Genomic DNA, 18870 nt, shown 5'->3' on the forward strand with positions numbered 1-18870 from the left:
ATCAGCTTTGCTCCATCTCCATCTGCTGGGAGAGGTGCATAAACCCACTGGTCGTGGATTAACCTGTCTGAATGCTAAGAAAAAATACTGGAATTTGTAGAGGAAGCAGCATAATAGATGCTACCTAAGCATGCATATCAAGACTATAAATATATACTAATGCTCTGTTTTCTATACCTCACTGAATGTGCATAGATTGTAAATTTCTGTAGGAAAAAATAAAATGACAAGCTATTGAACATTCACTAATGGCAAGGCAGCTTTCACAAACAGACCTGCAAATGTCTTGAAATGTGTTTAAAGAATAATATAAACAAAGCACTTTGCATTTAGATAAAATATTTGCTGCAAACAAGGAAAAAAGTCATGAGGAAGGCAAATTTTCAAAAGCCATTTACCTGTATAAATGGCTATTAATGGCAGTCTGAAAATTTCCCATCCTGTATGTGGGTAAAAGTTAAATGGGGATCAATAAAACATACACTTCTACCCACGGGAAAAGGTGGAATCAGAGGTAGGTTTAGCAACGGTAACATGAAATAGACTTAGTTTTTGGGTACTTGCCAGGTTCTTATGGCCTGGATTGGCCACTTTTGGAAACAGGATGCTGGGCTTGATGGACCCTTGGTCTGACCCAGCATGGCAATTTCTTATGTTCTTATGATGTAACAACACACCTAGTTTTACATTTTCAAAACTATGTGCATGGTTTTTCAGGGGGAAAGTATCTGCAGAAAAAGGAAGTGCAAATCTCTGCATGTACTTTTTTCCTAGACAGCATTCCCTTTTGAAAAGCGGGACACAGGGAAAAGTAACCATGTGCAGCAATCCACAGAATTTTGAAAATTGCTCCGAATAGCTAGAAGGGGGACAATTTTCACCCACTGCTTCTAAAAGTTAGAAAAAAAATATATGCTCACCAAGCAGTATTGCTTTTGGTTTTGCACAAGGCAGGTAGGTCTTTGCTCTGTTGTGTGGACTTTCAGTCGCATATCTAGCAAGCCACCGCTGGGTGGCTCTTTCCCAGGGAGTTCATTGTAATATTCATGCTCTTCCTTCACCTCTGAATGCCAGGCTGAGTCCTCAAGGGTCTTCTCTTCACTGATAAGGCAAAACAGCAGTGGAGCAGTGGTCAGAGCAATCAAGTGACCTAGGCAATATTGGTAAAGTATACATACACTGATATAACGCCATGGGGAGTTGGGGGAAGGAGGACTTTCAGACTATGTGTTGAAGGGTAAAGAAAGGCTTTGAAAATAAGTTCCCTCTGAATATTAAAATCGGAAAAATTTGCACGCACAGACCTGCACCTGCTATCTTTGCAGGTACATTTTCTTTCAGAATTTACATGCAGATTTTTTGAAAGTAAAAAAAACCCAGTATGTAAGTAATCCCGACACTAATCCAGGAGCGCCTCTCCCGATCTGTGTGCAATATAAATCTAGATGCACATGGGGCAGGCAGTTTTCAAGGGGGCCGTTGATGCGGGTAAAACACTGCTTTACCTCCATAACTGACTTTAAAAATTGCCCTCATGTTGTTATATAGCACAGTTACACTGTTGCAACAAAGGACAGCTGCAAATTGTCAATAGATGTGAGTGCTGTTCCCCTACTGTGCTTTTAGCTGAAAATAGAAGCAAAAGAGAAAAAAAACAACTCACGATTCATATTTCGATCAGTGTTTTTCCGGTAAATATTCAATGAATAGTGCTAAGGCTTTATAAGCAAGGCATTTCACTGATAAACAGATGATATCTTGGAAAATACTCTGCTTATTTTCTCTAAACAAAAACTGTGATCAGATTTTTAAAATATGGCTATTTTGCTTCATTTTATCTATTGTAAACACCATTGGCAAGTCAACATGAATAATCGGAGAAGCTTTTTCTGACCTTTCACTGAAAGCCGTCAAAGAAGAAGGGCTCTTCAAGTACTGTTTGAGGCGGACTTCGAAAGCCTGACCTATGGTGTTTATTACATCCTGCGCCATATCATTGGGACATTCCACTATATGACATGCTAAAACAAAAGAAACATAAAATAACACTGCTATACACATATTGAGAGAGAGTTTATTCAAACTAACTGAATAACTAAAATGTTTTTAACCACTTCTTTGTAGAAATGAAGCCTCGCTTAATATTTCTCACTGTTATATTAACCTATCTCTTCCCTTGAAGGACTCTCCGTACTGCACCCTTTGTGTCTTTTGGTGCAGCTTGGGTATGTATACTGATGAAATAATGCAGCAATCAGGTTGCTATGATCTCATCCCAAAAACAATGCAAGGCTGGTCTCCAGTGGCTGGGCAGGTAATGCAGGGCTAAACCTTTAGTCTGCGTGATAAGATGGAGCTGTGAGGAGAGAGACACACACCCTTATCCTGCAGCAGCAACATTATATCTGACATGTCACGAGGAAGAGTGAGTGACATTTGAGATCAAAGGAGGATCTGAGAGGCTTGCCCAGGCCCTGGAGAGAGGAGAATACAGCAGAATGGAGTCAGAAATCATATAAATATTAATAAATCATTGCTCTTTCCTAGAGGTCTTAGAAAGAAGATGGCAGAGGGACTAATCTAGCCACTTGATCCTGGTAATTGTATAATCTTTTTTACTTTGTCATTGCACCCTAGGTTACAGATTCTAGGTCTTTGGTGGGTGATGGCCAAGGAATATTCACTGCAGTGGGGATTATAATCAGATTATTGGATTTGGTAACAGATCTGTTCTATAGTCTTACATGAAGGGAAAAAAAGCAGAATAAATGAAAGTGAGCTGAAGAGTGGTAACTATTGATGGGACAGGGAAATAGGTAACCTCAGTACCTGAATGTAATCTGCTTTAAAGTGCCTGAAATGCAAAATATACATGAAATAAATAAACAAGGGCATCTTCAGGCAAGACCTGAAGTCGGAAGGAAAGAGAACCTGGCATTTTTGAAAGGGCAAATACATTTCCCAAACCTAAAAAACATGAAGGGAAAAAAATGTAAGAGTTGAAAGTGAGCTGAAGAGCTGTTTTCTAACTGGAGGTAATGTGCTTCACACAGAGCTGTATCACAAAATAGTGCTGACTAGAGGGCCAGCCAGTGCCATTTTTACATACCAGTAGGTGGGGCAAAAGCACCTGGGGATCACTCCTGCCTGATTTAGGAATTTTGGATTTGCAGATGAGGTTAGATAGATTCGGGGGGGGGGGGGGGGGCGTTTTACAATAGGGAAAGGAGGCCTGGGACAGAATGTGAGGCTGACAGTTTCTATTGTGTGTCAGTTATTGGAAAAACAAAAAATTTTGTGTTAAAAAAAAAAAACATGATGAGGAGGGGGAGGCACAGTTATTGTTCACACGTGACAGCAAAAATGCGAGCGATGGCCCTGATTAAGAGCCCCATATTCAACAGGATTCAATCTCACTCAAAAGGCCAAGAAGGGACTATCCCAAACACAGTTCCAAACCCTGTGATTGGCATTACACTTGATCTTAGTCATAAAGAGACCAAGAAGTCTCTCTGGTCTGAACATTTGTATTAAAAAAAAATAAAACTGAGGAATTACAAGTACTTGAAGAAGGGAGAGTTTGTTTGTTTTTTAAAACTAAACTGGGCTAGTACAACGGATCACTTAGGACTTGGGGGTTTATTGTCTTGGAGCACTTTATCACTTCAAATGGGCAAAGACTTAACAACAAAATCCATACCTCGCTGATTAACAGGATCTTTAGCTACATAGGCAACATAATCTGTTGTGTCCTGTAAAATACAAGGAATAAGAATGCATTTGAAATAAGATTTAATACTATTGTAATAACAAAGTTAACAATTGAATATGGAACATAAATATACCTGGAGGCAACTGCTTATACTTTGTAAATAAAATAATAGAATATGCAAGACCCAATGGTCACTGGGTGGAGTTACAAAGTCCTATTTATGAGCCAAATTACACAACCCGTATATCTTGAGTTAATAGCAGCTGGCAAAACAAACACATGGACTATTCCACGTGCTCCAAGAAACAATGAAATCATGTACAGTATACTTTTAGTTTGAAAAAAAGAAAAGGTTAATTAAGACATCTCTCCAATTCCTGAGCAACAGAACAGCTGCTTCCCTTTTCTTTGCATGTGATATGCAGCTGACTAGAGGGAATACCCCCATCTGCCTTTATAATTATACCTAAAGATGATTTCTGCTGTCCTGGATCATTGGAAAGCAATGGAGGGGGGTAACAGTGAAGCTTAGAGGCAGACTCTCTTTTGAGGTTGAATCAAGTAAGTCCTGGGTCTCAGGATCAGCATAACATGGCCGCTTCGAACCATGTGGTTTCTAAGTGCGCCAATCAGACCCCTGGCTTGGGAAAGGGGGAAAACGTGCCTGCGCAACTGCAAGTGCCGTCGTTGTCCTCGTAGCAGTGGGTGAAGTTAAGAGATGGGAGAAGGAGGGTGTGAAACATTCACTCATGCATCTTGCATTGTGGGTACTGCTTTATGTGAATCGATCCGTGGATAAAACACCCGCGATTTAAGGACCAGTTTTGGGGAGTAAAATTTGTCGACTTATACATGCGATTATATGGTATATACATGCGATTATATGGTATATAGATTTTTTTTCTTCTTTTTCCCCCCCCCCCCCCCTTTTCTTCCTTTCTGTCTAGCCCAGCCCTTATAGAAACATTCTTCTGACTGGCAGACACCAATGAAGGTTCCCCTCAAAACCTGGTGTACGTTTTCTCTTGTGCCAGCGCTGTAGGGTGTCAGGCTTTCATGGTGGCTGGAGCTCCCTCCCTAGGGCCATTCTTACGTATTTCAGAAAGGGACAGGGAGACACTTCTCTGTTGGTTTTGTTTGATAGTCATGCAACGAAGATTCTGCTGAACCATACTGGCAGCTTTACTAATGGTATGAAATAATTGGGGGGGGGGGGGGGGGGGGGGGGGGTTCTGCTATTCTCAGTAGTATGTCTGCTTTAACTATTGAAACTCCCTCCCTTGGACAAGAGGGTTCCACTCAATACCAGGACTAAGTCCTATTACTCTCTTTCCGCTACAGTGGATTCTCCCATTGGGGGGGGGAAAGATTTCTCTTCAGGACCAAAGGGCTAGACCCGGCTTCTGATTAGCAATAGTCTCCACACAATTATGGTGTTCCAAAATAGCCGGGTTTAGTAAGAAACTTCAACATAAATTATTTGGCATCATGTACATTTTTTTGGTGTGGCATCTATAATACAGTATAACATTTGAAAATGGGGTTTCTGATCCTTCTCTGCATCCCTCCTGCAAATGGGCACCAGGCTGGTGCACTGAAAACTATCAGGCTAGCTGATGGTCTTCTCCTTCCCTTTCCAGATTCTTGTTCCTGCATGCAGTCTCAGTTTGAACTGGAACCTCTAACCAATGGTTTTCTTTCCGTGAAGACAAACCAGGAGAAAGGAAGTTTATTGCCTTAACTTGTGAAAACTCTCCACTCTAAATATTACCAAACAAGCAATCAGAGGTACCAGCACATGGAAAACTTGCGTGGCAACTTCTGCAGGCCAGGAGATGAAAGGCACACTTCTCTCTCCCCAAGCTCCACTTGCCTTGAATCTTCTCTTGGGCTCATTATATGAACCCAGCCTTGATACACTGAGATCCCTCCTATAAAGGTAAGCCTTAGCAACTGGTTCAACCCAATCTCTACACTTTGCCATCTTCCAATGTCCTTTGTTTTTTTTTTGTTTTTTTTTTTAATTCTTTATTTTCAAGTTTTTTCACAACTTATTTACCAGGAAAACTCCTTACAGAAAAGTCAATGTCAAAGGAAAACAATAAATTTCAGATTAAACATTATTTCAGCATAATGATTAACGACATTTAATTATAAGAAAATCAAATTTAGAAAATTAGGAGGCGGTAGGAGCAATGACAAAGTATAAGCAAATTAATCCACAAGTATATTTGGTTCGTCGTGGCTTCTGCATTCATTTTTCTTTTCTTTTTACACAGTCTCTAATGAAGTCTCCATAGGGCTTTCCCAGCTAGGAATGTTTTCATTTGGTCAGGTTCAAGAAAAATATAATTCACATTCTGATACCTGATGCAAGCCTTGCAGGGGGTATTTCAGAGTGAATTAGCCCCTATTCTAAGGGGCTAATGGCCGCATCAAAAGAAAGTCTCTTTCCTTTCGTGTCTGAGTAGACTTGATCACATCCGGAAATATCCAGATAGGGAACCCATAGGAAAAGTGTTTGTCGGTTTCTGAAGAAAGTCTCATAACATGGTTCCGCTCTGATAAAAAGCAAAGGAAACTAGGAGAGGTTTTCTCTGACTCTATTTGATGTTCAGAAGACATTTCTAATATATCGGTGAGATTCAGATCAGGACTTTGTGGTTCTGGTTGGGAAGCTTTCTGCAAGTAGAATATTTTAACAATAAACCGGGAAAGCCGTATCTGGAATCTTTAGATTTTCCTTCATATAAAGTTTAAAAAGTTCCAGTGGGGCTATAGCTTTTAATTACTGGAACATAAGTATGCGTTAAATTATGTGCCCTTAGGGCATTTTCGACTGTTTCCAGTCTTCTAGATGTTAAATTTTCAGAAATGATTAATTTTTCTTGTTTAACCTCCACTGAAGAAATTCTCTTTTCCAACGCTTCTGTTTGTTAGTATAACTGGATAATAAATTATTATTTATCAAAGCCTGATTCTGAATTTCCACATTTGTTCTTAGCAAGTATTTTTATCGGTCTCAATTCCATTAGTACCACTCAAATTCCCTCCAACGTTATAACATCAGGTCTCTGAGTAGAAGGAGCTTCTGAAATCCTTCGAAGCTGGCTTACTCCCTGCACTTCATCGGCTCCCCCTCTTAAACCCGGTACCTTGTACAGTTGTTACGATAGCTGCTTCCAGTCCCCGGGGAGTTGAAGTCCTTAGTGGATTCCTCCAGACCCGCAAGTTGTTCTCCTCCACTGTCTCCTAGGGTCTCCTCATCCGGGTCTCACATGGCATCGTTTCTGGCCATCGTCATGGCCGCTCCGGCTTCAGACGAAGCAGGGCAGGGCATCGCAATACTTTGAGGGGGTGCCATATGTCCTTGTTGAGAGAAGCATAGTATCCAGTAAAGGTTCATAGACCCCACTGTACTATATATATTTTTATTTCAAAGGTTGTTCAGAATAACTATTTATTTGTTTATGGTTCTGTTATCTGTTGCTCCATGTATTAATTTCTTTCTGGTAACGGAAGAGTCAGTAATGTTGGCTTGTCCTCTTCTGGCATGCTATGCTGTTGGTAACACAAAATAGATGTGCTGATGACCATCTCCAACACTTGGGCATCTTTTGGAGCAAATCAGACCTGGGTTAGTGTGGAGATGGTATCTTCAAGCTCAGAGAGCAAACGAAGATGATGATACCATCCAGGAAGGGAAGACAGCAGTGGGATGAAAGGCAGGGGAAAAAGAAAAAAAATGTGTTCATGGCCCACCAGCAGAGGGAGCCTTGGTTCCAAGTAACCAACTCCATGGCCAGGATAATCTTGTTTTGCAAAGTGTCTTAAAGATTATTGCTATGCATGCAAAGTGTATACCCAACTAGGAGCCATTTTCACTTGGTCAGATAATAAAGCCTATTTTCATTCTTTAATCAGTGTGCCTTCATCTATTTAAACTATCCCATCCCCAATGACAAAGAAAATGGCAGAATTTACAACCCAGAGCAATAATATGGCATACACAAGTTTGATCACTCAGGCTGATTCATACTTTTTGTGCTGTTGAATATCAACAGCCACATCTAGGCCATTTCAACAAGATACATCAATCCAAATATTCCAGGAAATATTGCCAAGATGCATGACTATTTGGCCTTGGAAACTGTATTTATGAGCCCAGAAATCATTATAAAATCAGAAGCCATAACAGTGATTCCCTGCAGAAATGTCTGCATGCAGCAGATACACCACATAGGAATCACTATAGGAAATTTTTTAGACTGAAAAATGTCATAGCACTCATTAAACTCTACTGCTCTTAAAGAGTCTGTAGTTAAATTTCAGCCTAGGCCATAACAGCAATCAACCAAGAAAAATAATACATAGTGAGAAAGAAGAGACAGCTCCCCTCCCACATACACAGGAAGTCAAAACTATTGGCAAACAATTTGCATGAACAGGATGAAAGATTTTATAGCTAGAAGTATCCCAGTAGTGGGTTGTTTTTTCTGCTCTTTGGGCTACCGGTGCAGCTCTTAAGTGTTAGAAGATGTGGAGGCACTACTTGCTGCCACAGGAGGATAATGTGATTGTGGTTCAGGCAAAAGAAGGAAGAGACTATAGTGAGGAAAACAGAGCAGATGGCAAAGAGTGACCTCTAGGACCCCACTTAGCAGATTGGCTTTCCTGTATGAGTCACAGCCTCTGGAAGGTGAGATATCTCTTTGCATATGTTCTGTTAACTGGAACCACACAGTACAATGAACAGTTAGGTTTCCGTGTCCATCACTTCCAAATAAGATGAGGAACTACTTACATGGGGTCCCTTATTGTACAGAGGTGCAGTTAGTATGAATTACCCCACTGTTTGGTACCCAATGTATCTTGGCAACTTTCTAAGCTTTGGATGGTCCAGGTTCTTTGTTTGTTTGCCCTTTCCTCGAATACCAGCTTCCCTTTCATGCCAGCCTCCACTGATACTGGGCCCAAACTGAAGGAGTTTATCTAACACTTTTCCAGAGAATGCAAGCAACTTTTCGCATTGGAAAATACCTTTATTAATCCATAATATATCAGGCTTAGAGTGTGTCCGTCAGTGATCGCGGATGTTCCGTAGCCCGCCAATAGATGGCGCTATATTATATTGGGCTGCATGTTTCCCAGCCCGCCAATAGATGGCGCTATATTATATTGGGCTGCATGTTTCCCAGCCCGCAGATAGATGGCGCTATATTATATTGGGCTGCATGTTTCCCAGCCCGCCAATAGATGGCGCAGGCGGCTCAAACATGGCACAGGTAGGAAGGACAGCGGCCATCGCAGGAGAGGCAGAATATAGCAGAGGAGACCCTGGTATGCTGCGAACGGAGCGCATCCCGCGGCACACGCTCTGTTTGCAGCGAGGAGGAAGGCCCGGCGCATCGTTTGTGGTGAAAAGGGAAGGCCACCGTGTACCGTGATCGGCGCGCATGGGCCTTCATTTTCACTGCGAACGGAGCGTGTGCTGCAGGACACGCTCCGTTCGTGGTATGCCGGGGTCTCCACTGCTATTTTCTGATCTACGCTGCTATTTTATGATCACGCCGAAAATGGAAGGCCCCCATGTGTCGCGAACGGCGCGCCGGGCCGTCATCTTTCCCACGAATGGCGCGCCAGGCCTTCATCTTCGCCACAAACGGCGCGGGTCCCGCGGCATGCCGGTGAGAGATAATGTTTGTCGGGGAGGGGAGGGTGTGAGAGAGCAGGAGGGTGTGAGACAGAGCATGGGGGGGGGGGGGATGACAGTGAGAGATAATGTGTGTGTGAGAGGGGGGTGACAGAGAGCATGGCTGGTGACTGGGGGGTGGGGAGGCTGTGAGAGAGAGCATGGGGGGGATGCCGGGGAGAGAGAATGTGTATGTGAGAGAGGGGGGGGGGGGGGTGACAGAGAGCATGGTTGGTGAGAGGGGGTGGGGAGGGTGTGAGAGAGAGCATGGGAGGTAAGAGAGGGTGGGTGGGGGGATGCTTGAGTGTGGGTTTCAGAGAGAGGGAGCCTATATGAGGGGAGGGGGATGCCGGTGAGAGAGAATGTGTGTGCAAGAGAGGACAGGGGTGTAGGGGAGTACAAGAGACAGCTTGGTTGGTAAGAGGGGGAGTGCATGAGATGCTTGACAGGGTTTCAGAGAAGGAGCCTATATGAGAGGATGTGTGTGTGTGCCAGAGAGTGAGGGAGCCTATATGAGGGTGTGTGTATGTGGAAGGGACACTCTTACAGTGAATTTCTAGGGAAATTCGGCTCAAAACAAGAGCAGATGTGCCAATAAAAAGGCTCGCCGCCCAAGAGTAGAACAGGTACAGTTGCTAGTTAACATATAAAACCTTTCTAAATCTTCCATTCAAGACATACAGTAAATGACTTGGGGAACTCAGACTGTGATTGGACATATATAAGATCTCTTATAAACTGTTTTATAGTGAAGCATTTGTGACCCAGAATTTCCCACTATTATGTGTACATTGTACAATATTCCTGTAATATGCATTTGCAATTTCACATGAATATAGTGAAACTGCTGATGAACATACAATTTGAACACAAACTAAATTATTTCATTTATATGAGTAGCTCGGACAAAGCTCTACTTACTGGATCACCTCCCGAGGCAAACGAGATAGATTGCATGTGGTGATGTGCAATGATCTGTAAAATACAGCAGATTGACGATTAGCATTTGCTTGTACTATGGATAATTTCTACACTGAGACAATAAATGGTATCACAACCTGAAAACAGTCCCACAAATTAATGAAACCATGTTCTTAGTTTAGTTTATTATTAGTTTCTTAAATTTGACATATCGCCTATCAAAACTTCTGCTATGGCACAGTCCCTAAATTACCCAAACAAAATCTATTCACAGAAAATGCTGCTATTGAAGCAAGAATCGCAAATGGCCCACTTTTTGTGAAGAAAAAAAATGATCTTCTAATCTTGTAAGATTTTCTTCACAACTCCTGAATTGAAAGCACAGGAAAAATGTGAGTGTGGGAAGATTTCTCTAAAAAGTAACCTACGACATCTAAGACATGCACTGGTTTTCTGAGCACAATGCCTGGATTTGTTATGAATGTACAGCTCCATCATGCAAGATCTTGGAGTTCGGACATTAGCTTTGTCCTAACATACACACACACAGTTCTGAACGGTGGCCAAGCCCTCAGTTCTACTGGTTAAAATTATCTAGGAAATAGGTCAATGGGATGTCACTCATTGCAAGAAGACTTAACTCTTTGCACGCAGAGTAGTGGGTTCCCACTGTTTGCACTAAAGCAAAAATAAATTGGTGCACCGAAGGACTCCTTTTCGATATATGAAATCAGCAAGCTGACAATACTGAAATACTGAAATATCAAAACAGGTTTCTGCTAGAACTCAGGAACGAAAGGGCATGGAATTCTTCTGCTGCATGATTTTCCTCACTGCCTGACTGGTTCTAGAGATGGGCGATCTCACAGGCAAGGCCTGTGGCTGCCAAGTTCCAAATCTGCCTCCCGTCTCCACCTGTTGCTCTGTGACTCAGGGGAGGTACCATAAAGGTTACTCCGTCCTGCAGCCATAAATTACTGTATCACTGTTACCATGCTTCGATGTTTCAAAGTTACTATGTTACCATGTATCAATAATAAGACACCCTAATCTCCAGTTATCATGTTATATGTTATACTCTATTTACTATAAGGCACGTTAGTCTTAAGTTTTTATATCCTCAATGTTATAAAGGATCAATAATAAGACACCTTAGTCTTACTATTCCATTAGATACAATTGGGCTGATTCAGTAAAAGTCGCGGGAGAGTGGGCAAGCGCACAGGCCACTCTCCTATGTGCGCGATTCAGGGGGGAAGAAGATGCAAATTAGGGCCCGCGGTAAAAAGAGGCGCTAGGGACACTAGCGCGTCCCTAGCGCCTCCTTTTTGACAGGAGCGGCAGCTGTCAGCAGGTTTGACAACCAATGCTCAATTTTTTCGGTGTCAGTTCTTCAGCCCACTGACAGCCATGGGTTCGGAAAACGGACGCCGGCTAAATTGAGCGTCCGTCTTCCAACCCGCGGGCCGCCGGCCGATTAAAATTTTTTTTTTTTAATTTTTGATTTTTTTTTTTTTTTATTTTGGGGCCTCCGACTTAATATCGCAGTTTTTTTCTGCTTTTCTGTACACTTTCCTGGTGCCAGCCAAAATTAACTTCTGCCGTGGGCAGAACTTCTGTTGCGGGTGCTATTAGTTTCGGGGGGGTTGGACACGCATTTTTGACATGCTATTACCCCTTACTGTATAAGGGATAAAGCTAGCATGCCGAAAACGTGCGTCCAAACCCGGGTTTGGACGCACCACTAATCAAAATGCCACTAATCAAAATGGCGCCGATGGCCTTTGCCCTTACCATGTGACAGGGTATCCGTGTCATTGGCCGGCCCCTGTCACATGGTAGGAGCACTGGATGGCCCGCACCATTTTTAAAGATGGTGCCGGCCATCCAGTGCTCCTGCCGCTCCTGCACGGGTCTTCGGGCCGCCGCTGCCGCTCCCGCCGCTCCAGGTCTTCAGGCCGCCGCCGCCACTCTGGGTCTTCGGGCCGGTGCCGCCACCGCTCCGGGTCTTCGGGCCGCCATTCCGGGTCTTCAGGCCGCCGCTCCGGGTCTTCGGGCCGCTGCTGCCGCCGCTCCTACAGCACCATTTTTATTTTTAAGAGGCACACTGTGACCGACGTGCTCGCATGCGCGGTAGAGCTGCTCTCTACTGCGCATTTGCGGCACGTCGGTCAACCTTCGTTTATTAGGTTGATGCTTGGCTAGGCTTCCAGAATTAAAAATGCTCAATGGGAGGGACTCACAGAGTGTCACCTCAGGAGCTCAAGAGGTGCTTCGAAATCTCTTATCTTCTCCTATTTATTTCTTCCTTTTCTTTATTTTTCACTACAAGCAATCCCCAGTAGGGTGAAGCCTGTCCACCATCTGCTGGAGACGGAGAATACTGGCAGGCTGATGTCGGGGCAGGGCTATATGTCCGTGACGTCAGCTTTACTCTGTCTTCAACTACTGGTAGAGGCGCATAACCCACTCATGTGGATTGGCCTGCCTAAGTGCAGAGGAAACAGTTTTTAACCCACAAAAGATTCTGAATTATTCTGACCACCTTCTGCTGTTATCTCTATAATATCAGCACTATCCTTGCTGCAAAGTGGTCAAAGTTGTACACAGTGTCAACACTGCCCCATTGATAGAAAGAAAGATGCCATATAAAGCTACAAGATGTAAATATTTCTAGAACGACCATTAAATTAGCGCATTTAACTGGTCCCTTGTCTTAAGTTTTACATAAATGCCAGAGTTTTACTCCTCTTTTTCAGAGAAAAGACAAGCAGCAGAATACAGAGAAAATAGTGGGAACAGCACAAATTTAAACTTGTATTAAATCAACAGTTTCTTGACTTTCTTCCTTTTTATAGGCCATGGCAGTCAATATTTGTCTTACTTGGTAGGAGTTTATGCCTTGCTGTCAAAAAAAAAAAACAAAAAAAACTATAGCAGAAGGAAGCTGGTGATAGAGTGTGCCTTGAAGAAAAATCTGTACAAATGATCATACCTGCTGGGTGTCTGCATTGCTTAAAGTAAGGCTGCTTGTTGAGACAGTGAGCCTTATACTCATGCCTGAAAACTGCAGATTGCTCTTGCCCAGCACCAAAGACAGAAACTTAACTGGAGGCTTTAAAAACAAAAGCAGAGACAGTGTAAGCACCAGGTACCGAGATGTCAACAATTAATATTCTTTTAATGATACCTGCAGAATTTTTCCTGCTTCACTCTAGCTTTGACTGGATAGAATCATGCAACTATGTATTAACGTTCACAAGATTTTGAGATTCACAGAACCACATTCCATGCTGTGACTATCCCCAGCTGTGAAAAATGTTTGAAAAGTCAAGACCACATCAAGAATTAGATGTAATAACTGTTAGAGCACAGCACATATATACCACGATTGTGCACACTAAAATTTTTATTTTGTTTTGTTTGTGAGGGTTTATCATTTTTTTAATATCTTTTTTTTATTTCATTGTTTATTTATTTTTTGTTATTTTTTAGTGTGTGCTGTTTATGAATACTAAAATGTTTTAACACATGCTATTTAAAAATAGCATCTGCTAAGAGGGACATTTTTTTTAACAGCATACATAAACTTTTCAATGGGTAAGTGCATGCATGCATGAAAATTATTCCACACAATTACACCTGCTAATTTGTGTAGATTTTTTTCGGGAAAATTTACCAGCATACTTTTGAAAATACAAAATTATGGGGATAACAGCAAGCCCCTCCTCAGCTCTACTGGAAATAACTCTACTTATTGTAGGTAAATGATGTGCATACAGGACATATGTGCATACTTTCACTCACATATCAGGCAGGCAATTTTGTACAAGCCATTTCCATGGGTTTAGCACTATTTTACTCATGGAAATGCCTTTGAAAATTACTTTCCCTCTGTTTTAATGTGCACCGTGTGCATTATGAAAATTGCCTTCTGCATTGTAGGGATGGTTAACTCCAGTCCTTGAGGGCCACAAACAGCTTTGATTTTCTAAAGATCCACGATGAAAATAATTCATGAGATAGATTTGCATGCAGCAGCACCTCTAACTCAAATAAGAATTGGGTTAATTTGCACGTTTTTGGTTCATTCTGACAACCAGTCTATTTTGTGGTCCTCGAGGACCTGAGTCAGCCATCCCTCTGAGTGAGACTGAGCTGTATAGAGATTGTTTGACGAATATCTGTCACCTATATTAAACAGAAATGTGAATGGAAACCATCTCTGCTCCCTATTGTGTATCTGGCCTAGCATATAATGGTTAGCTCCAGTTACTTAGGTGGCAGTCAAGTGGATGCTAGCTGAACGTCTGGCTGCTGCACTGCAACAGTTCTGTCTGGCTGGTGTATGTAAACAGCATATGCAGGTCTCAGCTCCCGAACAGTCCTCTGTCTCTCTTCCCTCACTGGGGGGCCAATGCAATAAAGTGCACCCACACTAGCACACAGGTTTAGGCGTGGTTGGACACGCGGTTTGGATGTGCTAGACTAGCACCAGATGCAGTAAGGAGATTAGCACATCCAAAACATGCGCCCTAACAAATACGAACCCGCTGGCACCTGTCAGATGTTAACTGCATGTAGATGAGGACATTAGCTATTACATCTGATGCAGTAAAACACTGGGGGCCCAATGCACACTTTAACGCAAATTTAACTCCAGCCTCGGAGGTGGAGAAAAGTCAAAAACATTTTTAAAAAATGGTTTTCTGTGTTGTGATAAGGGTGCCCTCCCCTTTAGTATCATTGTGACACTTTAATTTACTGTGTTTGTGGAGAAAAATTGTGTATTTTCATTACATTAAAAAGGAAAACAAACACTTTTCTTAACGCTACATAAATTGGACATCCATAGCAAGGGGCACTTAATATTTTGCTGAGGTTGCTGAAGGGAATTATAGCAAAAAAAAAAAAAGCAGGATCAAAATGGAGGCTTGCATTGTGCACCTGTTGTGATTTGGCGTCCGATGCAATAAACTGTTGAGCGCTAGAGATCCTCAATTCTCCGTTAGCATGCCCTTTTTTTAACGCTGCCTCTCATTTAAATATTGCATCAGGTGCCCGGGGGATGTAGCTGCGCACCATTTTCAGTGCATGTCTTATTGCGCCAGCCCGACTCTCGGTGATAACACAGCATTTATAATCACCTTCCTCCTTTTTATGGCTCCTCTTGCACCTGGCACTGCTTCACACAGCCGACTTATCGCTTCCCTACAGGAAAGGAATGACACAAATTAACAAATAGTATCCTCTAGGTAATTTTTTTGAACAGATTATCTGGGATCAAAATGACCTGGAGTAAAAGCCTGCGACAGTTTCTTTACCCATCGTATGAAATGTGTAAGCTATCAAATTTAATTCCAGCTTGTTGAAAATGTTTAGTTTGCTAACTATGGGATTTATCTATCAAGTATTTTCCCTATAGGCACAAACTGGGAAAAGGCCATTAGTGCCTCGGGCTTTTTGTGATACTAGGAAGTCTTAAAATTCTACACAATGCAGTTGTCCATGAACAGCAGAAATTAAAGTACACATAGTAAGCCCTATACTTAATGGCATAGAAAGAAAATTCAGCAGACCTAATTCAATTAACCCCAAATAATTTTAAGCACTCAAAATGTCTCTCTTGAAATGTAGTCCCAAATGAATATGATTCAGCTAATAAAAAATGTCATCTGCAAACTGTCCAGTGACCTTTATTTCTGCATAAGCATTTATTTATTTATTTATGATTTTTTTTTTTTTTTATATTCTGCCTCTCATTATCCTGATCATTTTACACAGATAACTGCATAACATATACACTTTTATCAACCACACAAGACAAAACATATAATATAATAAAAACACAAACATCAAATAAGAATAAGTTTAAAATCTATCCAAATGCTTGCTGGAATATCAAAGCTTTCAATTTCTTATGAAATATTTTATCATCCTTGATCTCTCTAAGCTCAGTAGGTAAGGCATTCCGTAGGGCCGGTCCAGTTATTGAAAGCTCATGCTTACGTGTTTCCAGAAGCTGCACTTCTCTAATGGAAGGCAAAACCAACAGCCACGTATCTGAGGACTGTAGGGGGCAGCCAGGCTGATAATTCTGTAACATTTCTTATAAATAGTGGGGACCCATGTCTCTTAGACCCAGGCCGAAAGCAACTTTCTTAAAAGAGGAGTAAATGAATGGCCCCCTGATAAATGGAAATACATATTTTTCTGGTGGGTTTTTATTTTGACCTAGCAATTTCCTCCTGCTTCTTTGAACTTCCAGCTCAATCGGAACCAGGCTGAGATCTGTCACCGCAAACCTTCATCCATCCCTCCCCACATGTACCTGGCCTTGACATTGCAGCAACGCTCGTTGCCCAGGGGGGCCATGCACCATGGGGCCTGAATCTGGCTACTGACTCCTTCCCCTACCCTCTGCAGCATCCACCGGCTCAAGCTGGCCTGGGGAGCAGAAGACCCTATCTCAACTCGGGGATTCAACCGAGGAACTTCAGCATGGCAGCACTGTGTCCTGCCACTGAGCCCCTGCACCAATCCTTTTCTCTCATATTTTATTCACTTCACGCACATAGAGTAAACCATCATGTAATGTGTCTAATAATACATTTTCAAAAAGAGTAGTCCAGTTCTGCACACATAACATGAAGAGTTACATGCATAAGTTGGCTGAATGCACTTGAATGGATTTTCAGCTGCCTAAAACCAAGCACTTAGGGGCAGATTTTCAAAGGGGTAGGCACATAAGATATGCGCGTACCCCCTGAAAACCTGCCCCAAGCTCCCCCTGCGCATGCTGAGCCTATGTTGCATAGGCTGCAGGCGCGCGCAAAGCCCCAGGACGTGCGTAAGCCCCGGGGCTTTCCTGGAGGGCGTGTCGGGGGCGTGTCATGGCCGGCGCATCATTGGGGTGTTCCGGGGGCGGGGCCGTGGTTCCGGACCAGGGGCATTCCGTGGGCGTGGTCACGGCCTCCGGACCAGCCCCCGGACCGGAACATGGTGCGCCGGCAGCCAGCTCGGCACATGTAACTTTTGTAATAAAGGTAGGGGGGGATTAGTCAGGGCCGGGGGGCGGGTTAGTTAGGGGAAGGAAAAGGAAGGTGGGGGGCGCCAGAAAGAAAGTTCCCTCTGAGGCCGCGGCTATGCGCGTATCTATTAAAATCCGGCGTACTCTTGTTTGCGCCGGGTGCGTGAACAAAAGTACGTGCTCGCGTACTTTTTAAAAATCTGCTTCTTAATGTGCATACAATTGGCCACATAAAAACAAGGTATTCTGGAGGAGGTGGTGTATTATGAATCGACACATGCAACTTACATTTTCAAAATTACGTGCATGTCTGGCATGCGGAACCCGCACCATCAATCTGACAAGGATTTGCATACATCTATTGTGCTGCATCATAAGACAATATTCAGACACAATTTATACAGGCAGCATGTATTTGAAAATCAGGTATTTTTCTGCCTGCTTAAAAGTATGCAGCTACCTTTGCACACAACTGAAAATGCGCTTGTGGATTTGCTTTTGTGTGCAGGGAATTTCACCTTCTGTTCCACACTAGAGTCCATTTCAGTTTGTGCCCAGTCCAAACACTGGTGAGAAACCTCAGGGCTCGCCTCCCCACAGGAAGATGCAACATGCTGATCCTACATCTGGAATCCCAGTAACATCTAGACCCTCCTTATTACATAATCCGTCTGCCTAATAATACCAGGCCTGAGTGTGAATCATAGCCAAACAGGAATTCAGAATTCTTTCCCTAGTAGTAGTAACTGAGAAACTCCCTTCAGCAGCCTCATACCCCTGATCCTGAGATCAAGAGTGTCTGTGCACCTTCATGCCAATTCTATTTGCCCTGTTAATCTGTAGTCCAAAAGGCTTAACAGGTGGGTTTGACCATGACAAATCACTAAGGAGGAGACAGAGACAAGTCAAGAGATGACATGGCCTCTCTTATTCAGAGGTGAAAAAGAAATGTGCTTTAAATAGCTTTGTAAGATTCTTTATTTAAAAATGGACCCAACAAAATAATCTTGTTTGCTTTGATCCTGCAAACATTTGTAGTGTAGTGCTCTGAATCATTAAAATATTCAGCAAAGAAAGGACACCTGGCTAACCATATACTTATATGCTTCAAATTCGCTTTCAGGTTAGTGACGTCAATGGGAATAAATGATCTCCAGAAATAACACAAATAATATGATTATGGCTGATATTATGTTTCAGAGGAGATTTTCCTGCAGACATACACTTTACCACATAAATTATTTGTAATAGGTGCATATAAGATTTTTAAATTAAATGCGATATTACAAAATGTAATGGAATATAGGTAGCACCAATTTCATTGCTTTTACCTTTCCTTTTACCAAAATGACTGCAGCATGCTTTCAGTGTTCAGATGCTTGAGTGACAAGGGCACTGACAATGTTTATGATAAAGTAGAGCTTTACAGACAGCTGTGCTGCTTTAGCAATAGAAGCTTTGTGCGATTTTGCCCGAGAAAGGAAAATCAATAACAAATTTCCTCCCTGGGTGAGA

At 42.5% G+C, this 18870-nt stretch overlaps 1 protein-coding gene across 1 annotated transcript in view; it reads right to left on the reverse strand.

The window, feature by feature from the left end:
• LOC115075242 (SHC-transforming protein 4-like) overlaps positions 1-18870 on the reverse strand; it is an 82439-nt gene that overhangs the window by 15684 nt on the left and 47885 nt on the right. Inside the window, exons 3-8 of the mRNA XM_029575534.1 lie at positions 15473-15536; positions 13321-13440; positions 10326-10379; positions 3701-3752; positions 1895-2021; positions 921-1101 (exon numbers count right to left, since the gene is read on the reverse strand). Of these exons, the coding sequence (XP_029431394.1) occupies positions 921-1101; positions 1895-2021; positions 3701-3752; positions 10326-10379; positions 13321-13440; positions 15473-15536 (598 nt within the window). The remainder of the gene's footprint in view (positions 1-920; positions 1102-1894; positions 2022-3700; positions 3753-10325; positions 10380-13320; positions 13441-15472; positions 15537-18870) is intronic.

The sequence above is a fragment of the Rhinatrema bivittatum genome, chromosome 13 (assembly GCF_901001135.1).
Source record: "Rhinatrema bivittatum chromosome 13, aRhiBiv1.1, whole genome shotgun sequence".
Lineage (NCBI taxonomy): Eukaryota > Metazoa > Chordata > Amphibia > Gymnophiona > Rhinatrematidae > Rhinatrema > Rhinatrema bivittatum.